Source organism: Pristiophorus japonicus, chromosome 20, assembly GCF_044704955.1.
Source record: "Pristiophorus japonicus isolate sPriJap1 chromosome 20, sPriJap1.hap1, whole genome shotgun sequence".
In the NCBI taxonomy this organism is placed as follows: Eukaryota; Metazoa; Chordata; class Chondrichthyes; family Pristiophoridae; genus Pristiophorus; species Pristiophorus japonicus.
In genome coordinates this window covers 66,618,277-66,642,724 of record NC_091996.1, presented here as the reverse complement: position 1 = coordinate 66,642,724, position 24,448 = coordinate 66,618,277, and the positions used below count along the sequence as shown (strand labels likewise).

General features: G+C 47.9%; 1 protein-coding gene across 1 annotated transcript in view; it reads right to left on the bottom strand.

The window, feature by feature from the left end:
- LOC139232955 (glutamate receptor ionotropic, NMDA 1) overlaps window positions 1–23,593 on the bottom strand; it is a 395,631-nt gene extending 372,038 nt beyond the window's left edge. The window contains exon 1 of the mRNA XM_070863452.1: window positions 23,342–23,593. Within this exon, the coding sequence (XP_070719553.1) occupies window positions 23,342–23,593 (252 nt within the window). The remainder of the gene's footprint in view (window positions 1–23,341) is intronic.
- Window positions 23,594–24,448: the final 855 nt, after the last annotated feature.

Here is a 24,448-nt window from a genome sequence, read left to right as displayed (position 1 = left end):
AAGTTAAATAAGCTCAAGTTTCAGATCTGAGCTTACCGAAGGAACTCACACTTTGAGGTGAGAATGAGTAAAAAGTGCAGAGAGCAATGGAGAGGGTGTGGAAAGGAACAGCATGGCTGTGTCAGTGACATGCAAGTGTAAAAAATATGAACTGTGAGGGAAGGTGAGCAACAAGAAAATAAGATAAAAGGTACAGAGGGCACAGAATTCCTAAACTGCATTCGGAAAACTTTTTTTAGCCAATACGTAGCAAGCCCAACAAGAGGTGGGGCAGTTCAGCATTTAGTGTTGGGGAATGAAGTTGGGCAGGTGGAAGGAGTATTAGTGGGAGAGCATTTTTGTGGTAGTGATCATAATTCAGTTAGTTTTAGCATAATTATGGATAAGGACAAAGAAAAAACAGGAGTAAAGGTTCTAAATTGGGAGGCCAATTTTACTAGGCTGATAATTGATTTTGCAAAAGTGGACTGGAAACAGGTACTTGAAGGTAAATCTGTGCCACAGCCGAGGGAGGCATTCAAAAGGCAAGTACATGGAGTTCAGGGTAAACATGCTCCCACAAAGGAAAAGGGTAGAACTGCCAAAGGTCGAGCCTCCTGGATGACACGGTGCATGCAGGATAAGATTAGGCAAAAAAGGGAAGCTTACATCAGATGTCATGAACTCAATACTGCAGAAAGCCTAGAAGAGTATAGAAAATGCAGGGGCGAAATTAAGAAGGTAATTAGGAAAGCAGTAAGAGGGCATGAAAAAATACTGGCAAGTAGAATCAAAGAAAACCCAAAGATGTATTGCAATTACATAAAGAGCAAGAGGATAACGAAGGAAAGAGTAGGGCCTATTAGGGACCAAAATGGTGATCTGTGTTGAGGCGGAGGATCTGGGTATGATATTAAATGAATACTTTGCAAAAGAGGGGGACGATGCCGATGTTGAAGTTTAGGAGGAAGATACTGAAATATTGGACGGGTTAAACATAGTAAGAGAGGAAGTTTTAAGGGGTTTAGCATCCTTGAAATTAGATAAATCGCAAGAACAAGATGAAATATGTCCGAGGCTACTAAAAGAAGCAAGGGAGGAAATTGCGGAGGCTCTGACCATTACTTTTCAATCCTCCCTGGTTACAGGAGTGGTGCCAGAGGATTGGAGAACAGCTAACGTTTTTCCATTGTTCAAAAAGGGAGGAAGGGATAAACCGAGCAATTCTCGGCCAGTTAGTTTAATCTCGGTAGCAAGCAAATTACTGGAATTAATTCTGAGGGACAGTACATACCTTCATTTAGAAAGGCACAAATTAATCAAGCACAGTCAGCATCGATTTGTTAAGGGAAGGCCGTGTCTGACTAACTTGATTGAGTTCTTTGAGGAAGTAACATGGAGGGTCGATGAGGGTAGTGCGTTTGCTGTAGTTTACATGGATTTTAGCAAGGCTTTTGATAAGGTCCCACATGGCTGATCAAAAAAAAAGCCCATGGAATCCAAGAGAGAGTGGTAAATTTCATCTAAAATGGGCTCAGTGGCAGAAAGCAAAGGGTAATGGTTAAGGGGAGCTTTTGTGACAGGAAGGCCATTTCCACTGTGGTCCCACAGGGCTCAGTACTCGGTCCTTTACTTTTTGTAGTACATGTGCAGCATCGAAAATCCGGAGCTCCGGAATCCAGCACGTTGCAGAATCTGAACTCCAGGACGATCAATGGCAGGGTCATCCGGAATCCGTAAAATGTTCCGGTATCTGGACCCGCCGATGCTGCCAGCCTCGTGCCTTGCCTAGCCGCCGCTCACCTCACTCCACTTGCCCCACCGCCACTGCCCTTACCCCGGGCCCTCCTCACCGGCCGGTACAAACACGTCCTCGGCGGGGCCCCGACCCTCTCTCCTCGGCAGGGCCCGGACCCTCTCTCCTCAGCGAGCCACCCCACCCCGCCTCTCTTTCTGATGTTCCGAAATCCAAAAATACCCGAACTGTTTCTGGATTTGTGATGTCAGAAAGACGATCGAAAGTCCAGAAAAGCCCGGAGTCCAGAACAGCCTTGGTCCCGAGAGTTCCGGATTCTCAACGCTGCACCTGTATATATTAATGATTTAGACTTAAATGTAAGGGGCTTGATAAAAAAAGTGTGCAGATGATACAAAAATTGGCCGTGTGGTTGACAGTGAGGAGGAAAGCTTTAGACTGCAGGAAGATATTGAAGAGCTGGTATGTTGGGCAGAAAAGTGGCAAATAGAATTCAATCCGGAAAAGTGTGAGGTAATGTATTTGGAGAGGGGCAAGGGAATACACAATAAATGGGACGATACTGAGAGGTGTGGAGGAACAGAGGAACCTTGGAGTCCTTAAAGGTAGCAGGACAGGTCGATAAGGTAGTTAAAATGGCATATGGAATGCTTTCCTTTATTAGCTGAGGCACAGAATAAAAGAGCAGAAAGTTATGCTAAGACTGTAAACAACACTAATTAGGCCACAGCTTGAGTACTGTGTGCAGTTCTGGTAATAGGAAAGATGTGATTGCACTGGAGAGTGTGCAGAGGAGATTTAAGAAGATGTTCTTGGGCTGGAGAATTTTAGCTATGAGGACAGATTGGATCGGCTGGGCTTGTTTACTTTGGAACAGAGGAGGCTGAGGGCAAACCTTATTGAAGTGTATAAAATTATGAGGGCCTAGATAGAGTGGATAGTACGGATCTATTTCCCTTAGCAGAAGGGTCAAGAATCAGGATGCATAGATTTAAAGTAATTGGGAGGAGGTTTAGAGGGGATTTGAGGGGAGATTTCTTCACCCAGAAAGTGTTGGGGGTCTGGAACTTACAGCCTGAAAGGATGATAGAGGCAGAAACTCCCACAACGTTTAAAAAGTACTTGGATGTGCACTTGAAATGCCATAACCTGCAGGGCTATGGACCAAGAGCTGGAAAGTGGGATTAGGTTGGATAGCTCTTTGTTGGCCGGCGCGGACACAATGGGCCGAAATGGCCTCCTTCCGTGCTGTAAATTTCTATGATTCTATGATTCTATTCTAATGTGATTAACATCTGTGGTAAGGAATATTTTAGAGTCTATAATTTAAATTAAAATTAGCACATATCTAGATAAAGAGAACATAGAAGTAGACAGCTCGGATTTCATAAAATTCTTTGAGGAGGTAACAGATATGGTACATGGGGGAATACAGCGGATATCGTGTATGTTATGTATGTAATAACTCGATAGATTGAATACTGTAAAGTCACTCGGGTGCAAACCTGGCTCAACTTTATTCGGGCCCAAAGTGCCCACATTACATGGTGGCTTGCTTTCTATACCTGGCCTGCCGCACACGTGCATACAGCCCAATCACCTCCGACAGTGGCGCCCTCTGGTGGCTAGTAACCGTAAGCATACATACATGACAACATCACCCTACAAGATCTTAGTATCAGACTTTTTACAAGTTAAGAAGGTCCGGAGCTTTCCGCTCACGAACTGTTTGTCTCAGATCAACTCTAGTTCTGGGCGAACGTTCTGAGTCAGTTATGACTGGAGGCTGGGTGGCCGATCTAACGAGAGTGGCAATGACCATGTCAGAGATTGAAAGTCCAGATTCATTGATGACGGCGGAGTCCTCTGAGGAATGAATATAGGTTGGTTGGTCAGTGATTGTATCTTCCTCAACTTGTTCCAGTTCCTCCGTGTGCCGCAGCTTTATCTGATCAACATGTTTCCTGCATGTTTGCCTATTCTTGAGCATGACAATAAACACTCTGTTACCCTCCTTGGCCGGAACAGTACTTGGGACCTTGACCATAATTTAGCACATACACAGGATCGTTCACAGAGATGTCGCATGACACAGCAGCACGATCATGATACCACTGCTGATTTTGACGTCTGTTTTCAACACGATTGTTCAAGTCAGGATAGACGAGAGAGAGCTTGGTCTTGAGACCTCTCTTCATCAATAGTTCAGCAGGGGAGACCCCGGTAAATATGTGGGGTCTTGTCCTGTAACTAAGCAATATGTATGACAAGCAAGTCTGCAGTGAACCTTGAGTTACATGTTTCACACTCTGCTTGATTGTTTGGACAGCGCGCTCTGCTTGACCATTAGAAGCAGGTTTGAATGGTCCTGACCTCACATGTTTAATACCATTGAGTTTCATGAACTCTTGAAAATCCAGACTTGTGAAGCAAGATCTGTTGTCGCTCACAACGATGTTAGGTAGACCATGAGTAGCAAACATGACACGAAGGCTCTTAATGGTAGCTGTGGATGTACTGGATGACATGATTATATACCCTATCTACTTGGAATATGCCTCCACCACAACAAAAAACATCTTACCCAGGAAAGGACCCGCAAAGTCGGTGTGGATCCTCGACCATGGTTTGGATGGTCATGACCACAGACTCAGCAGAGATTCCACTGGTACTTTGCTTAGCTGCATACAAGGGTTGCACTGATACACACATGATTCCAGATCAGAGTCAATTCCAGGCCACCATACATGAGACCTGCCGATGGCTTTCATCATGACAATACCGGGATGAGTGCTGTGTAGATCACGTACAAATTTCTCTCTGCCTTTCTTAGGCATAACAACACGATTACCCCACAGTAAACAATCTGACTGAATGGATAGTTCATCTTTGCGACGGTTGTAAGGTTTGGTCTCATCACATATTTCCATAGGTATAGCAGACCAATCACCACTAAGGACACAACGTTTTACAACCGATAAAATTGGGTCCTGTCTGGTCCAGGTCTTAACTTGTTGAGCAGTGACAGGGGTTCCTTCACTCTCAAAAGCATCCATGACTAACAGTAGATCTGCAGGTTGTGGCGTCTCCACCTCCGGTGTGGGCAAAGGCAGACGGCTCAGTACATCGGCACAATTCTCGTGCTAGGTCTATGGCGAATGACATAATCATAGGCAGATAATGTCAGCGCCCACCTCTGGATGTGGGATGATGCATTGGTATTGATACCTTTGTTTTCTGAAAACAATGAAATGAGTGGCTTGTGATCCGTTTCGAGTCAAAACGAAAACCAAACAGGTACTGATGCATCTTTTTAATCCCATACATGCAGGCTAAAGCTGCTTCTTCTACCATGCTATAGGCTCTTTCCACCTTTGACAAACCTTTCGAATCATACGCAACAGGTTGTTGTTTACCTGACTCATTAGCTTGTTGGAGCACGCAGCCAACCCCATATGAAGAAGCATCACAGGCTGATACTAGACGCTAACACAGATCATACTGTACCAGCAACTTGTTAGAGCAAAGCAGATTTGTAGCTTTCTCGAAAGCTCTATCTTGAGACACACCCCAAACCCAGTTGTCACCTTTTCTGAGCAGCATATGCAGTGGCTTTAATAAAGTGTTCAATCTAGGTAAGAAATTACCAAAGTAGTTCAGTAGACCAAGGAATTAACGCAGCTCTGTCACATTTTGAGACCTGGGTGCATTTTTGATGGCCTTGGTTTTCGAGTCCGTAGGCCTGATGCCATCAGCAGCAATCTTCCTCCCCAGAAATTCGACTTCCGGTGCCATGAAGACGCACTTCGAACGTTTCAGTCTGAGTCCCACTTTGTCCAGACGATGTAGAACCTCTTCAAGATTGTTCAGGTGTTCGGCAGTGTCACGACCTGTGACCAGAATGGCATCTTGGAACACGACCGTTCTACGGATGGACTTTAGTAGACTCTCCATGTTCCTCTGAAATATGGCTGCAGCCGAGCGAATTCCAAAAGGACACCTGTTGTAGATAAACAGTCCTTTATGAGTGTTGATGCACGTAAGTTTCTTCGACGTGTCGACGAGCTCCTGTGTCATATAGGCCAATGTCAGATCCAGTTTAGTGAACGACTTCCCACTGCAAACAGGTCATCAGCCTTCGGTAACGGGTACTGATCCTATTTCGAAAATTGGTTGATCGTAACCTTGTAGTCTCCACAAATCCTGACAGTGCCATCACTCTTTAACACAGGAACAATGGGACTGGCCCGTTCGTTAAATTCGACCGGTGATATGACCCCTTCGCGTTGGAGTCTGTCCAACTCAATTTCGACCTTCTCCCTCATCATGTACGAAACAGCCCGAGCTTTGTGATGGACGGGTCTTGCACCCGAGTCCAGGTGAATCTGCACCTTGGCTCCCATGAAATTGCCGATGCCCGGTTCAAACAGCGAGGGAAACTTGTTCAGCACTTGAGCACACGAAGAGTCATCCACCGATGACAACGCTTTGATATCGTTCCAATTTCATTTGATTTTTGAGAGCCAATTCCTGCTGAGAGCGTTGGACCATAACGGTAGATCATGAACCACACCATCATATGACACCTTGACTACTGCATTGCCAATCACAGGTTTGAGTTCTTTGGTGTAAGTACGCAACTTGGCATTGACTGGACTCAGCTAAGTGTCCCACAATTTGTCAAATGTCCTTTGGCTCATTATCGACGGACTCGCACCCGTGTCCAATTCCATCAATACACGCACGCCATTTAGTTTCACATTAACCATTATCGGTTGGCTCTTTGTCAGGAACGATTACAGTCCATACACTTCCTCCTCGGATATCTCGGGTTGCATATCCAGGTCCACGCTGGACTGGTCGTCATCATCAAGTGGTGAGTCGCAGCACGCTTGCTCAGTTGTGGACACATTTGCTGAAGATGCCCCACTTTCGAACAGCCTTTACAGATGTACTGTTTAAAACAACACTGATGATGCCGATGATTGCCCCCACAATGCCAACAGGGTGAATTCGGATTCGTACCCATTGGTGAACTTTGAGCAGCTACAGGTTTCGCATACGCAGTCGAATAGGCCCTGCCATAAGCAGCTCTGCCATACGAAGACACAATCTTGTTTACAGTACTTGCCGTGGAGCTCCGACTCTTTGATATCTGCCTTAAATTATCATCTGTTGGTCATGCATGCCTGGGCAATCGCAATGGGATTGCTCAAATCCAGCGTCTCCGCAGCCAATAACTTCTGGAGGATCACCTTATGGTTGATACCTATTATGAAGAAATCTCGCAGCATGTCTCCCAACGCATCTTTGAACTTATATGGCCCAGCAAGATGTCTTAGGTCGGCGACGAATTCCGACACATCCTGGCCCCCAGAACGAACATGTGTGTAGAATCGATAGCGTGAGATGATGACGCCTTCTTTTGGTTTGAGATGGTCACGTACCAGAGCACACAATTCCTCATAGACCTTGTCCATTGGACGTGCAGGCGAGAGGAGAGTCTTTATGAGGCCATAGATTTTCGGACCGCAAACAGTGAGGAAAACCGCCCTGCGCCTAACTGAGTCAGTAGCTTCCTCCATTTTGTTGGCCATGAAGTACTGGTCCAGTTGATCGATAAAATCCGACCAGTCCTCTCCCTCCACAAATCTCTCCAGAATTCCAATGGTGCTCATTTTGCATGCGAAGGTTCTTGAGTTAACTCGTCGCCAAATGTTATGTATGTAATAACTCGATAGACTGAATACTGTAAACACAGTCAGGTGCAAACCTGGCTCAACTTTATTCGGGCCCAAAGTGCCCACATTACATGGTGGCTTGCTTTGTACACCTGGCCCACCGCACACGTGCATACAGCCCAATGGCCTCCGACAGTGGCGCCCCCTGGTGGCTAGTAACCCTAAGCATACATATATGACAGTGTACATGGACTTACGGAAAAACTTTGATGATTTACCACATGGTAGATTACCAGAAAAGATTAAAGGTTATGGAATTAGGAGAAGTACAGCAAATTATATTAAAAAATGGTTCGAGAGGAGAAAACAGAGAGTAGGAGTTAAGGGCAGATTATCTGAGTGTTTAGAAGTGGATACTGGTGTCCCACAGGAATCAGCCGTATTCGAGCAGCTGTTTACAAAGTACAATTGGGAATTATATTACTTGGAGAAAAGAGGAGCCTGGCCCATCATCCTGCAACACTCACAGAGATACCTCTGACATACAGTGAGAGATCAGCCCTCTGTATTTGAACCAGCAATCCTTTCATCAGCTATCCCAGTGACCCACTGTACAGTGAAAGATCAACACATGAACCAGCACTCCTCCAAATCAACTGTCCTAGAGACACCATTGCAGTCAATCTAAGGACCACCTCTCAACATGTAAACCCACCCATCCCTGAATCAGCGCTCCCAGGAACACACCCAATGTGCAGCGAACAATCAAATTCCCACTAGGGCGAGGAGTCTTCCTGACCAGCAGTTCCCTCCATTGCTGTTTCGAGGACACAGGGTTGCAATTGCCTCCGTCTGACCCTCTGACCCTAAAGAACACTTTATCAGCACTGCAGGGTTGTCTCAGGAGGTAGGGGCAAGAAGGCTGCCTGGTATGAGGAAATATAAATACAAAGAAAGACTTAAAACATTGGGTCTTTTTTCTTTTGCTCAGCGCAGGTTAAAGGGCAAAATGATGGAAGTGTTTAAAATTCTGAAAGGTTGGAACAGATAGACCATAATATGATAGAATTTTATATTGAGTTTGAAAGTGATTTAGTTAAGTCCAAAACTACAGTCTTAAATCTAAACAAAGCAAACTACGTAGGTATAAGGGGCGAGTTGACTAAGGTAGATTGGGAAACTACATTAAAAAGGTATGATGGTAGACAAGCAATGGATAACATTTAAAGAATTAATACATAATTTACAACAAATATACATTCCTTTAAGGCACAAAAATCCCATGGGAAAAGTGGTCCAACCGTGGCTAACAAGAGAAGTTACAGATAGTATTAGATCAAAGGAACAGGTTTATAATGTTGCCAAAAAGCGTAGTAAGCCTGAGAATTGGGAGGAGTTTAGAATTCAGCAAAGGAGGATCAAGAAATTATTAATAACAATCATAACTTTTATTTATATAGCACCTTTAACGTAGTAAAACGTCCCACGGCACTTCACAACAGTGTTACAGACAAACAGATAAATTTGACACCAAGCAACAGCAGAAATTAAGGCAGATGATCAAAAGCTTGTTTACAGAGGTAGGTTTTAACGAGCATCTTAAAGGAGGAATGAGAGGTAGAGAGGCGGAGAGGTTTAGGAAGAGCGTTCCAGAGCTTAGGGCCCAGGCAGCTGAAGGCACGGCCACCGATGGTTGAGCAGTTATAATGAGGGATGTTCAAGCGGCCAGATTATGAGGAGTGCAGACATCTTGTGGGATTGTGAGGCTGAAAAAGATTACAGAGATAGGGAGGGGCAAGTCCATGGAGTGATTTGTAAACAAGGATGAGAATTTTGAAATCGAGGTGCTGTTTAACTGGGAGCCAATGCCGGTCAGAAAGCACAGGGTGATGGGTGATCTTGACTTGGTGCAGAATAGTACACGGGCTGCTGAGTTTTGGATGACTTCAAGTTTATTGATAAATTGATAAGGAAAGAGAAAAAAGAATGTGAGTTAATTAGCAAGAGACATAAAGACAGAATGTAAATGATTCTATATGTATATAAATAGGAAGAGATTAGTGATAGTAAACATCAGAGGCAGAAGAAATGATAATGAAGTGACTATTTGTACTGTGCTTTTGCTGTGGTGTCCCCGTCCCCGATCCTCCCGCCTGAACCGGAAGTGCCGGAACCGGCAGTGCCGCCCCGAACCGGAAGTAGGACCCTACAATCAGTCCGACCATGTTCAGCATGGGGAGAGAACAACCGGGGGAGAGAGAGCGCGAGATCCTGGAGTGGGGGTGGGGGGGGTGGGGCGGACAGAAGCTGCCAGCGGATGGTGAGAGAGAGCTGAGCAGCAAGCCGTGGCCAGGAGTCTGGAGGAGAGAGAGAGCTTGGGGTTGGGGGAGGGGGGAGGAAAGAGAGAGAGTCTGGGGGGAGCGAGGAGAGGGAGAGCTTAGGCGGCGGGGGCGGGGGGGGGAAAAGAAAGTCTGGGGCGGAGAGAGAGTCTAGGGGAGAGAGAGAGAGAGCTTGGCGGGTGGGATGGGGGAGAGAGAGAGCTGTGGGGGGGAGAGAGTGTGTCTGGGGGGGAGAGAGAGAGCTTGGGGGGGCAGAGAGAGAGCTTGGGGTGGGGTGGATAGAGTGCTTGCAGAGGGGGGAGAGAGAGAGAGCTTGCAGAAGGGAGAAAGAGTTTGGGTGGGGGAGAGAGAGAGCTTGGAGGGGTGGACAGAGAGCCTGGGGGGGGGGAAAGAGAAAGTCTGAGGCAGAAAGAGAGAGAGCTGAGGCGGGGAGAGAGAGAGTCTAGGGGAGCGAGAGAGAGCTTGGCGGAAGGGCAGGGAGAGAGAGCTTGGGAGGGTGGAGAGAGAGCTTGGGGGGGGGGCTGTGGAGAGAGAGCTTGGGGGGGGGGAGAGAGAGCTTGGCGGGGGGAGAGAGAGAGTTTGGGTGGGGCGAGAGAAAGCTCGGGGGGGGGTGAGAGAGAGTCTTAGGGGGCGCGGAGAGAGAGCTTGCGGGGGATAGAGAGAGAGCTTGGGGGTGTGGAGAGAGAGCTGGGGGATGTGGGGAGAGAGCTTGGGGGGGCAGAGAGAGAGAGTCTGGGGGGAGAGAGCGAGAACTTGGCGGGGGAGGGGGAGAGAGAGCTTGCGGGCGGGAGAGAGAGCTTGGGGGGGGAAGAGAGAGATCTTGTGGGGGAGAGAGAGCTTGGGGGGGGGGCGCGAGAGAAAGAGAGCTGGGGAGGGGGAGAGAGAGAGCTTGGGGGCGGGGGGATCAAGAGAGCGAGAGCCTTTGAGGAGAGAGAGAGAGAGAGAGAGAGGTTGGGGGGTGGGGGGAAGAGAGAGAGCTTGCAGGGGTAGGAGGGGTTGAGAGAGAGAGAGCCTGGGGGAAGAGAGAGCTTGGGGGGTGGGGGGGGAAGAGAGAGCTTGGGGGGTGGGGGGGGAAAGAGAGCTTGGGGGAGGGAGAGAGAGCTTGAGGGAGGGAGAGAGAGCTTTGGTGGGAAGAGAGAGCGAGCTTGGGAAGGGCGGGGGGGGGGGAAGAAGAGAGAGAGCCTGGGGGAGAGAGAGCGCTTGGGGGTGGTGGGGGGAGGGGTGGAGAGAAAGAAAGAGGACTTGTGGTGGGGGGGGGGGGAAAAGAGAGAGAGACACGGGGAAGAGGGAAGGGAGAAACATAGTGGGGGATCGGATGGGAGACTGGTTATTCCAATCCAGAAGTCATGACACTGCCACTATTCACTTCACACCCAATAAACCTGTTAACAATCTGCACACAATGCCCCATCTATGGGGGGTGGGGCGGGGGAAGGGAGGGGGGTCTTGCACTTACACTGGGGGGCAAGGGACTTCGGCTGGGGGAGGCAGCACTTGCGCTGGCTCTTGGTGGCTGCTGTGGAGGTCTATCCTCTGTGGCTTCTGGAAGTCAAAGTGGATCGAATTGCAATTTGCGAAGTCAGTGAGAACTTGGGCTGGGCGGTTACAGTTACACATTCCAGAGAAACTTCAGGGTGTGGCTTATCCTCCAAGGGGACCAATCAGAGACAAAGAGCGGCCATTTTTACAGTACAATTGACTGCGTCCAAATTATAATGGGCAATAAGGAAATGGCAGAGACATCAAACAAATAATTTGCAACTGTAGAAGACACAAAAACACTGAAAATAATGGGGCACCAAGGATCTAGAGAGAATGAGGAACTTATTGAAATCAGTATAAGTAAAGACATAGGGGTCGAAATTCGGTTGTGGACACGCCCGTTACTACCGACGGTGGGCGGCGAACGGGCAGCACAGGCCTACCGTCGTTGTTAAGCGGCGTCCACGCCCTGGCTGAAATTGAGTCGGCTCTTTGGCAGAGACGCCTGTGTGGTGACGCCATCCAGCGTGCAACATCTCTTTCAACCTCTGTCACGATATTTGCTTTGTCGGGCTGCCGTACCGGCCGTACAGCCTGAAAAAAGAGCGGTTCTCGGGCAGAATCGCCCAGAAAGGAAGTAAGTTTTTCTCTTTGTTTATTTCTGCGTGTTTCATTAGTTTTAAGAGTTGAGAAGTGTGTGTGGATCAAAGAAGTTTTAGTTTTTTTTCTTCCCATTTTTTTCCTAGCATGGCGGCAGCCTCCCGTTGGGAAATTCAATCGGCCTCCTGAGCTCCTGCCCGACGATGAGTGTGCAACGCCACTTTTTAGTGCTGCTCTCTCATCTTTGGCTGTAAAAACTGAATTTGGCTGTTTGAGCCTGGGGGTGACACCACCTCAAAAACAGCGATACTGAATTTTGACCCCACAGTACTGGAGAAAGTAATGGGACTAAATGGCGACCTGACGACCTGCATCCTCGGGTTTTAAAAGAGGTAGCTGCAGAGATAGTGGATGCACTGATATTAATCTTCCAGAGTGCCCTAGATTCTAGAACAGTCCCAAAGGATTGGTAACCCCGCTATTTATGAAAGGAAGAAGAGAAAAAAATGGGGAACTATAGGCCAGTTAGCCTGACATCAGTAGTAGGCAAAGTGCTAGAATCTATTATTAGGGATGTAATATGATTAGACAGGGTCAACATGTTAGTTTTTGGAGATGTAACTAGTAGGATGGATCATCATCATAGGCAGTCCCTCGAAGAGGATGACCCGATATTCCAGTCCTGAATTCCAATTGAAAGGTGGAAGATGCCTGTGTGTAGATTTTTTAACGTGTGGTGACCATTGCACATCAGCCACCACACAGGCTTGACAGAGCTAGGTCTTGATCCAGTGGCAAGGGTTAACCAGGGGCAACCAGTGGCGTATTTGGATTTTCAAAAAGCATTCGATAAGATGTCACACAAGAGGTTATTACACAAAATTAGGACTCATGGGATTGGGGGTAATATATTGACATGGATTGAGGATTGGTTAATGGACAGAAGACAGAGAGTAGGAATAAACGGGACTTTTTCGGGTAGGCAGGCTGTAACTAGCGGAGTACTGCAAGGATCAGTGCTTGAGCCTCAGCTATTTACAATCGATATTAATTACTTAGATCAAGGGACTGAGTGTAATGTATCCAAGTTTGCTGATGATACAAAGTTAGGTGGGAAAGTAAGCTGTGAGGAGGACGCAAAGTGGCTGCAGAGAGATATGGACAGGTTGACTGAGTGGGCAAGAACATGGCAAATGGAATACAATGTGGAGAAGTGTGAAGTTATCCACTTTGGTAGGAAAAACAAAAAAGCAGAATATATTTTGAATGGCGAGAGACTGGGAAATGTTTGCATTCAGAGGGACCTGGGTTTCCTTGTACATTCTGCCCTTTGGTATTCTGTAGCTCCACCCATACAGGTTCCACATCATCCAAGCTAATGTCCTTCCTTACCATTGCGCTAATTTCCCCTTTAACCAGCAATGCCATCCCACCTCCTTTTCCTTTCTGTCTATCCTTCCTGAATGTTGAATACCCATGGATGTTGAGTTCCCAGCCTTGGTCACCCTGGAGCCATGTCTCCATGATGCCAATTATATCATATTCGTTACTTGCTGCCTGCGCAGTTAATTCTTCCACCTTATTACGAATACTCCTCACATTGAGGCACAGAGCCTTCAGGCTTGTCTTTTTAACACACTTTGCCCCTTTAGAATTTAAATGGCGGAGCAGGATCAAAGGGCCAAATGGCCTACTCCTGCTCCTATTTCTTGTGTTCTTATAGAAGCAGACTGTGTCCAGTAGTTGAGGGGTTAAGAACAAGGGGCCAGAGATACAAGATTAAAAGTAAGATATTTAGAACAGAGAGCAGAAGAAACTTCACACAGAGATTTGTGAATCTGTGGAATTCACGAGGGTACCAGAGGGATGGGTTGTAATGGGAGAGTTGGTGTACCAGAAGGATGGGTTGTGATGGGAGAGTTAGGGTACCAGGGGGATGGGTTGTGATGGGAGAGTTAGGGTACCAGAGGGATGGGTTGTGATGGGAGAGTTAGGGTACCAGAGGAATGGGTTGTGATGGGAGAGTTAGGGTACCAGAGGGATGGGTTGTGATGGGAGAGTTAGGGTACCAGGGGATGGGTTGTGATGGGAGAGTTAGGGTACCAGAGGGATGGGTTATGATGGGAGAGTTAGGGTACCAGAGGGATGATTTCCAATGAGCTGAAATGGCCTTGACTTTCCTTGTGTTTGTATCTGTGTTCCTGTAGATCAGTAAGTCTGGATGGAGAACTCTGCACTGTATCAGCAGCACTAACTAAGTTATACCCTGATAATATAGCTCAGATTTCAGACGTTTTAGAAGATTGTAGTAAAACGCTTTGTAATATGATTTGCTAAAAACAGTGTTTAATCTAGGGTGGTTATTCCACTCAGAGCCCCATTTGGTCATTAATACTGTCAGCTGGGAGTAGCTCACAATGAGCAATGCATAGAGTCAGAGAGGAAAGAGGAGCCTGGCACATTATCCTGCAACACTCGCTGACACACCTCTGACATACAGTGAGAGATCAGCCCTCAGTATTTGAACCAGCAATCCTTTCATCAGCTGTCCCAGTGACCCACTGTACAGTGAAAGATCAACACATGAACCAGCACTCCTCCAAATCAACTATCCTAGAGACACCATTGCGGTAAATCTTAGGACCACCTCTCAACATGTAAACCCACCCACCCCTGAATCAGTGCTCCCAGGAACACACCCAATGTGCAGCGAACAATCAAATTCCCACTAGGGCGAGAAGTCTTCCTGACCAGCAGTTCCCTCCACTGCTGTTTCGAGGACACAGGGTTGCAATTGCCTCCGCCTGGCCCTCTAGCCCTAAAGAACACTTTGTCAGCACTGCAGGGTTGTCTCAGAGGTAGAGGCAAGAAGGCTGCTTGGTTTGAGGAAATATAAATATAAAGAAAGACTCAAAACATTGGGGGGCCAAAATTGCCCCTCTCCTTAAGACCTGTTACCACCGCAAATCGGCGGCTATGCTGTGGAGTGGAGTGGCCGGTGACTTTTCGTGGAATGGCCGCTGCTAGCCCAATTGCCCTCCCGAGGTTTCCCGGCAGTGCCCTGATTCCCCCCCCCACCCCCACCCCACCACTCTGCTGCTGCTGATCCGTGGTAAGAGCGTCATCACTGTGCACACCGCTGTTCTACGCGCCCCCCCCCCGGATGGCGACATTCCCCTCTGAAAATCTTCGGCCCGCTTGGCGGTGCCAAAACCTGTTTTTTCCCTGTGGTCCAGTGAGACTGTGGCCTTCTGCAGCGGCAGTGCGGCTTCCCTTAAAGAGGAGGGCGCACTGTCGCTACCGCCATGTTTTTTTTTTGTTGGCCGATTGCCACGTCGCCCAGACAAATATGCCCCCGTGTTCGGCCAGGTCGCCAATAGGCAGCCTAGCACTCCCTCAGTGGGCCGAAGTTTTAAAATCGTGGAGGCTCTCCCCTTTGTGAAGGGGTGAGCCGTGGTGAGGCAGCGCGTGATGACATCATCGCGGCGGCCACTGCACACCAACCCCAACCTCCACCCCTCAGGTGTTGCCACCGCCACGAATCCGCCCCTCAAGTGTTACCACCGCCCCCATTAAGAGCGCATTTCAGATCCAAGTAAAAAAACAACAAAGAGCGGAATGTCGCTCATGAGGCAACCTGAACCACAGCTGCGGTACAAACCATTCAAACGAAATGCGGACACCCCATTTCGGGCAGGGGGGCAATTTCTACTCCTGGGTCTTTTTTCTTTAGAACAGCGCAGAATACAGGGCAATATGATGGAAGTGTTTAAAATTCTGAAAGGTTGGAACAGGTAGAAGCAAACTGTGCCCAATAGCCAAGGGGTTAGGAACGAGGGGCCAGAGCTACAAGATTAAATGAAAGAGATTTGGAACAGAGGGCAGGAGAAACTTCACAGAGTCGTGAATCTGTGGAATTCACTGCCTGGGTCAATGGTTGAGGCAGAAACTGCGTCAACATCGAAGATTAGATTGTACAGGTGGATGAAGGGATATGGCAACAGGGTAAATATGAGTCAGACTGTTTGCTGGCGAGGAGGGTAAGTGCGAACATGGACTGTTGTTAAGAAGGAGTCATTGGGTCAGATAAGGTTTGGTCTGATGGAAGCAGCAAACCCACTTGGGTGTAAAAAGGGCAACAACCTCTATTCGGGAAACTTCTTCTAACTTCTATGTATTTCTATGTAAATGGAATGGTTCAGGGATCCATGAATATTAAAGAGAATGGATAAAGTCACCAAGAATATTGCAGAAAATTAAGGCAGGAAATGTAGAGTCAGGAGGCAATATATTAAATAGATTTAAAACAGATATTTACTCGAAGAATAAGAAATGTTTTGAATAATCTTCCAGGTAAAGTCCTGGAGTCAGACATTAGAGATCTTCAAGATCATAACTGATGCAAATATGGAAAGATGTACGATACAAGAGGGAAGAGTTCCAGTGAGTGCGTTAAGAGTACCAGAGGGATCGGTTATAATGGGAGAGTTAGGGTATAAGTGAGGTGGGTTGTGATGGGAGAGTTAGGGTACCAGAGAGATGGGTTGGGATGGGAGAGTTAGGGTACCAGAGGGATAGGTTGGGATGAGAGAGTTAGGGTACCAGGGGGATGGGTTATAATGGGAGAGTTAGGGTATCAGTGAGGTGGGTTGTGATGGGAGAGTTAGGGTACCAGAGGGATGGATTGTGATGGGAGAGTTAGGGTACCAGAGGGATGGGTTATAATGGGAGAGGTAGGGTAGCAGAAGGATGCCGAAATGGCCTTTTCTTGGTCTTGACTTTCCTTGTGTTTGTGTCTGTGTTCCTGTAGATCAGTAAGTCTGGATGAGGAGGTCTGCACTGCATCAGCAGCACTAAGTTATACCCTGATAATATGGCTCAGATTTCAGATGTTTCAAAAGATTGCAGTAAAACGTTATGTGTTATGATTTGCTTAAAGCAGTGTTTAATATAGGGTGGTTATTCCAATCAGAGCCCCATTGGGCGCAAGTTCAAGAAGTGAACTGCGCATCGCAACTAATCACAGAAACAGCTGGATTTGCTCCGCTGATCAGTCAAAATCTGAATGGTCCGAGCGTAATCTTATCCAGCCGTTTCTCCCTCAGCTGCTGGCCGGATTGCTTGGGTATTTCCAGCATTTCCTATTTTTATTTCAGATTTCACAGTATTTGTTTTATCGGAGTTCATCAGTCAGTAAATGACATCGTTTTGACTACACAGAGAAGGTGTAGCAATAACCATTAAAGGATTTAACCCTTGCTGGTAATAAAGGACCAGACAACACATCCTGCAGCTGCACGTATGTGTGCACATTCACTATTGTATCTGTGTCTATGTACACGTGTTGGTGCATAAGAATGCATGTACATGTGTCAGTGCTTGTAGAGGGTAGCAAATAATTATATTCAGTCTGTGTGTGTGTGTGTGTGTGTGTGTGTGTAATATGTGATAATATATAATTGGATCAGGCTCATCAGTGTGTCAGACTCCGGAAGGGTATTTACTCAATGAATATTCCCTAGAACATGAGCAGATCTGAGTGTCTGTGGGAAAATCCGGAAATAACATCACATGTAAATACGCAATGGAACTGAGCTAGGCAGGTCTGCTATAAGCTGCGAAGCAGGGGCGTCAGATACAGACCAAGCTGGAAGGGACTGCTGTAAAACGTGGGACATGGGGGTTAATAGAGGATCACTCTGCAGTGTTTCCGGCGCAGTCCCGGCCTGCAGGACCGTCAGCAGGCCAAGGCCAATAGAGGGAGCAGCATGCGGCAGCATGCCACTGCAGGGAGCAGCGCGTGCTGCTGCAGGAGGGCGATGGCTGATTGCAGTGTGGGCAGGTACAGCAGGAGCGGCGAGGTCGGAGCGAAGGAGCGGCAAGTGTTCGTAGAGGGATGAGATCGGGGCCTAGGAGAGGCATGAGTTCGGGGCCCAGAAGAGGCGAGGGCCCAGGGGCAGCACGGGCCAGCCCACACTGCGATATGTGTGCGCACTATGTCTGCGCAGCAGAACTGGTCTCCAGTCGTCTTGGTTAACCCTTGCCACTGGACCAAGAACTAGCTCTGTCAAGCCCGTGTGGTGGCTGGTGTGCAACGGCCACCTCACATTAAAAAAAATCCACACACAGGTATCTTCCACCCTTCAGGATGTAGCTCAGGATCCAGAATATTAAGTCCTGCATTGAAACACCTGTGAACTCATCCCCTTTCGGCGTGGAAGCAAGTCATCCTCGTTTCGAGGGACTGCCTATGATGATGACTCTGCAGTGTTAATTCAATACGCGCTCAGATTAATGACAGCTTGTGTCCCTGTGTCCAATTGGAAGCATAGTTTGTCTCCAGGAAGGGCACACACTGCCCTTGGCCATCTATGTGAAGCAGGTGTAGAAGCTGTCCTGACATACTGAGACTAACTGCCTCCTGCCATCTCTCAGAGTGATATTGCAGCACCACGGTTATTTATAGCCAGGCCTGACCATGTCCCGGAGGTAAACAAGACTCCTTTCCCCTCTCTGCTGCCACAGAACGCAGTACCACAAGCACAAATTAAACTACATGTATTAACAAAGAAACCAAGTAAACACCTTGCATTTATAAATGCGCCTAAAAATGTTTCAAAGGTGAAACGCAGTGACTGTTATGTAGGCAAACGCACCAGAAACATTCAACAAGCAGCAGTGAGATTATTCAATGTTTCTAACATTACGACAGTGACTGCACTTCAAAAGTACTTCATTGGCTGTAAAGTGTTTAGGACATTCTGAGGTTATCAACGGCGCTATAGAAATGTAATTTATCTCTCTCTCTCTCTCTCTGTTACCCGTGACAGTATTGGGTAGCACCCTAACCTCTGAGTCAGAGAATTCCAGAGATCGAGCACAAAATCTAGGCTGACATTCCAATGCAGTGTCAGAGGTGCCGTTTTTTGGATGAGACGATAAACTGAGGCCCCATCTGCTTTCTCAGGTGGATGTAAACGATCCCATGGCACTATTTTTAAAGAAGAGCAAGGGAATTCTCCCCAGTGTCCTGGCCAATATTTATCCCTCAAACACCATCACTAAAACAGATTAACTGGTCATTATCTCATTGCAGTTTGTGGGATCTTGCTGTGTGCAAATTGGCCGCCATGTTTCCTACATTACAACAATGACTACATTTCAATCATCATCATCACCCATCATCATAGGCAGTCCCTCGGAATCGAGGAAAACTTGCTTCCACTCTAAAAATGAGTCCTTAGGTGGCTGAACAGTCCAATACGAGAACCACAGTCCCTGTCACAGGTGAGACAGATAGTCATTGAGGGAAAGGGTGGGTGGGACTGATTTGCCGCATGCTCTCTCCGCTGCCTGCACTTGATTTCTGCATGCTCTCGGCGATGAGACTCGAGGTGCTCAGTGCCCTCCCGGATGCACTTTTTCCACTTGGGGCGGTCTTTGGCCAGGGACTCCCAGGTGTCAGTGGGGATGTTGCACTTTATCAGAGAGGCTTTGAGGGTGTCCTTGGAACATTTCCTCTGCCCACCTTTGCTCCTTTGTCTTGAAGGAATTCTGAGTAGAGCGCTTGCTTTGGGAGTCTGGCATGTGAACAATGTGGCATGTCCAGCAGAGCTGATTAAGTGTGGTCACTGTTTCAATGCTGGGGTTGTTGGCCTGGTCGAGGACGCTAACGTTGGAACAAGTGTCCTTCCAGGGGATTTGCATGATCTTGCGGAGACATCGTTGGTGTTATTTCTCCAGCGACTTGATGTGTTTACTGTACATGGACCATGTCTCTGAGCCATACAGGAGGACGGGTATTACTACAGCCCTGTAGACCTTGAGTTTGGTGGCAGATTTGAGGGCCTGGTCTTCAAACACTCTTTTCCTCAGGCGGCTGAAGGCTGCACTGGCACACTGGAGGCACTGTTGAATCTCGTCGTCAATGTCTGCTCTTGTTGATAAGAGGCTCCCGAGGTATGGGAAATGGTCCACGTTGTCCAAGGTCGCACCATGGATCTTGATGACTGGGGGGCAGTGCTGTGCGGCCGGGACAGGATGGTGGAGGACCTTTGTCTTACGGATGTTTAGCGTAAGGCCCATGCTTTCGTACACCTCAGGGAATACATTGACTATGACTTGGAGTTCGGCCTCTGTAAGTGCACAGACGCAGGCGTCAGCCACGTACTGTAGCTCGACGACAGAAGTTGGGGTGGTCTTGGACCTGGCCTGGAGACGACGAAGGTTGAACAGGTTCTGTAGTTTAGTTCTACTCCAGCGGGGAGCTTGTTGACTGTGAGGTGGAGCATGGCAGCGAGGAAGATTGAGAAGAGAGTTGGGGCGATGACGCAGCATGTTAATATTACTTCATTGGCTGTCAAGCGCTTTAGGATGTCCTGAGATGGTGAAAAGTGCTATATAAATGCAGGCCCTCTCTCTCTTATGGTGGTGTTGTTTGTGGGAGGAATGTTGGCTGAGACACCGGGAGAACTTCCCTATCCTCCTTTGTGCCACAAATTCTTTGACATCCAACAGCACAGAGGGCTGGGGTTTGGTGGTTAGAGAGGGACTTGGCAATGAGTGTCTGACTGCATTCAGTACCAGTGCTCCGTGCAACAGAATGTGGGTGGACCCAGGGCTGCATCTGATTCGCTCAGTACCTGATCTAAGCCGCACTGAGCAGCGAGGTGCCGGCCTGTAGCTGCTGAGTCACCCAGCATGGGAAAGGAAAGTCAGAGGGGAGAGTCCTGCCACGCTGCTCCATAACACCCTTGCAAGGGATACAATTACAAAAAATGCACAACACATCCCCTAAATATCCACGTAACAGAAGTGGGAAAGAAAGAATGACTTCATTTAGCACCCTTCACAACCACCAGGCGCCTCAAAGCAAGTTACAGCCAATAAAATACATTTTGAAGTGTAGTCACTGCTGTAGTGTAGGAAATGAGGCAACCAAATTGCACACAACAAGCTCCCACAAACAGCAGTGTGATAATGACCAGATAATCTGTTTTTGTGATGTTGATTGAGGACACCAGGGATAACTCCCCTGCTCTTGTTTGAAATAGTGCCATGCTATCTTTTACATCCACAGAGAGAGCAGATGGGGCCTCGGTTTAACGTCTCATCTGAAAATGGCATCTTTGACAGTGCAGCACTCCCTCAGTACTGCACTGGAGTGTCAGCTTAAGAACATAAGAACATAAGAATTAGGAACAGGAGTAGGCCATCTAGCCCCTCGAGCCTGCTCCGCCATTCAATAAGATCATGGCTGATCTGGCCGTGGACTCAGCTCCACTTACCCGCCCTCTTCCCGTAACCCTTAATTCCCTTATTGGTTAAAAATCTATCTATCTGTGACTTGAATATATTCAATGAGCTAGCCTCAACTGCTTCCTTGGGCAGAGAATTCCACAGATTCACAACCCTCTGGGAGAAGAAATTTCTTCTCAACTCGGTTTTAAATTGGCTCCCGCGTACTTTGAGGCTGCGCCCCCTAGTTCTAGTCTCCCTGACCAGTGGAAACAACCTCTCTGCCTCTATCTTATCGATCCCTTTCATGATTTTAAATGTTTCTATAAGATCACCCCTCATCCTTCTGAACTCCAACGAGTAAAGACCCAGTCTACTCAATCTGTCATCATAAGGTAACCCCCTCATCTCCAGAATCAGCCTAGTGAATTGTCTCTGTACCCCCTCCAAGGCCAGTATATCCTTCCTTAAGTAAGGTGACCAAAACTGCACACAGTACTCCAGGTGCAGCCTTACCAATACCCTATACAGTTGCAGCAGGACCTCCCTGCTTTTTTACTCCATCCGTCAAGTTGTGCTCAAGTCTCTAGAGTGGGACTTGAACCCACACCGCCTAACTTAGAGGTGAGGGTGCTACCCACTGAGCCACAGCTGACAGCCACAAGGAAGAGAAATAAAACATTATAGGCCTGGAATTTGCGGTCAGCGGCAAAGCCACGGTTTTTGCCGTTGGCCCCGAATAAAACTGGCCACAGAAATCTCTTTTTCGGCGTGAAAGAGATTGCAGCGCTCTGTAGTGGGGAATCCCTACTGCAATCTGCTGTAATGGCAACAAGCTGTCTAAGCAGCCAATCGCAATGCAGAATTCTCACAGACAGGGAAGCAGGAAATGAGAAGCTGTTTTTAGCTGGACTACTTAAAAACGTTAGCGAACAAAACATAGATTGGGATTCTCACGCGGGAATAAGGTAAAACCTAAAATAATCCTGAACAAACTTTTAAAATATAATTGTTTTTAAGTTTCTTAAAAATTGTAATTTTTATCATAATGGAAAAATTTGATACTCCACAAAATTAAAGTGAGTTTTTCAGGGACATAATGTTTGTTTAGCGGTCAGCATGCTGTTAAAACCCAAATTACATCTAATCTAACAAGACCTAACTTTTAATGGGGTATTTAACAGCGATATTACCGCAGAAAAGACCCAGCTATGTGAGAGGAGGGGTCACAGCACAGACAGTGTCGGAGCAGTGAATGACTGACCCCAACTTCAGGATTTCCGCTTTTAGATGCGTGTGCGCTGCATCCTGAAGCTGCGGTCAGTTTCAAATAGGGTAATAAGGTGAACGCTGTTATACCCACTGTAAATTCTGGCCCATAATTTTTAGACATATGCAGATTCCTGGTCCTCTGGCTGAGTGCCTCCTGTAGGTTTACGGTATAAACCCTGAGAAGGTATTATACTCTGTGCATTGCGAATTAGACATGTGGTTTAATGACCCCTGCACTGTGCTGACTGACTGGTGATTCTATTGTATGGTGTTTTACCCAAACAATGTCCTACCAGGGTCTAGCCGCATCACACTCTCACCACTCTGCAACCCTCTAATCTGAACACTGACTTCAGTAATGCCACATATCAGCTGTAACCTCATTTTCAAGCCACCGCGCCCATCACTGACCTATATTGGCTTCCAGTCCAGCAACACCTCGATTTTAAAATTCTTATCCTTATGTTCAAATCCCTCCATGGCCTCGCCTGTCTCTGAACCTCCTCCAGCCCTACCACCCTGCAGGATCTCTGCACTCCTCCAATTCTGGCCTCTAGGATAAGGGTGTCAGTGGTGGAGTAGCTGAGGTAGGGATGGAATTGGGCAATGTTGTGAAAGTGGAAATAAATGTATCCCCACTCCCTTCGCCCACCACTGTGCCTTAAGCTGTCTAAGCCCCAAGCTCTGGAATTCCCTCCCTCGACATCTCCGCTCTCTACCTCTCGCTCCTCCTTTAAGATGCTCCTTAAAGCCTGCGTCTTTGATCAAGCATCTGCCTTAATGTCTCCTTATGTGGCTCGGCGTCAAATGTTGTTCCATTATACTCCTGTGAAGCACCGTAGGAGGCTTTACTACATTACAGGCGCTATATAAATGCAAGTTGTTGTTGTTAGTAGTCAATATTAGCAAATGCCGCTGGTTAACGATCAGTACTAGTTAATGGTACTGGTTCGTGCTCAGTGCCAGTAGTTAACAGCATGACAGAACAGGTTTACCTGGCTGCTGATGAGGTCCTCGCACACTGCCAGGGCCATCTGGATGGCGTTGGGTTTGTGGGTGACGGCTGTGGCATTGAGTTGGATTTTGAAGGTGCCGTGTTTACGGTTAGCCTGGGCCACCGCCTCCCTGAAGATATTCTCCGTCTTCTTGGTGCTCAGCACCGCGCCGATGTTCACCACCTTGGGCGCGGTGTTGGATTGCACCGGGAGGAGGGCGATGGTCAGGAGAAGCGAGAGGAAGCGCTCCATCCTGGGGCAGTGCGGGCTCCCGGGTCCGCTGCTGAGCTCAGCTCGCTGCCCTGGGGCCGTCTCTGTCTCCGCTCCGTGCCCGCGCCGAGCCTCGGCTGCTCCGCCCCGGTCTGTCAGCGATGCTCCGTCTCGCCCTCTCCCCCTGGCTCGGACCCCGAGGGCAGCGGTCCTGGAGCAGCCGCTGCTGGAGCGCCCCGCTCGCTGGCTCCTGTGTGCCCCGCTCGCTGGTTGAAGGATGGATGGATGCTCTCTTTATCCCTGGCTCCCGAGGTTGCTGCAATGCTGCATCCAGCTCCCGTGTGATTGGTGCTGATGTTGCAAATGCCTGTGTTATCATTGGCCCTAAACTTGCAACTCCTGGTCCTGATTGGTCCTGGCTTCCCAATCTCCAATCTCACCCCTTCACGGCTGGTTGCTATGGCAAATCCATCCCACAGTGGTACCCAGAGTGATGCAGTTACCCTGTAATAGTCTGATGCTCCAATGTGACATTACTGTGTTGGAGTCATCATCATCATAGGCAGTCCCTCGAAATCGAAGAAGACTTGCTTCTACTCTAAAAATGAGTCCTTAGGTGACTGAACAGTCCACTACGGGAATTACAGTCTCTGTCACAGATGGGACAGACAGTCGATGAAGGAAAGGGTGGGTGGGACAGGTTTGCTGCACGCTCCTTCCGCTACCTGCGCTTGGTTTCTGCATGCTCTCGGCGACGAGAGTCGAGGTGTTCAGCGCCCTCCCGGATGCACTTCCTCCACTTAGAGCAGTCTTTGGCCAGGGACTCCCAGGTGTCGGTGAGGATGTTGCATTTTATCAAGGAGGCTTTGAGGGTGTCCTTGAAACATTTCCGCTGCC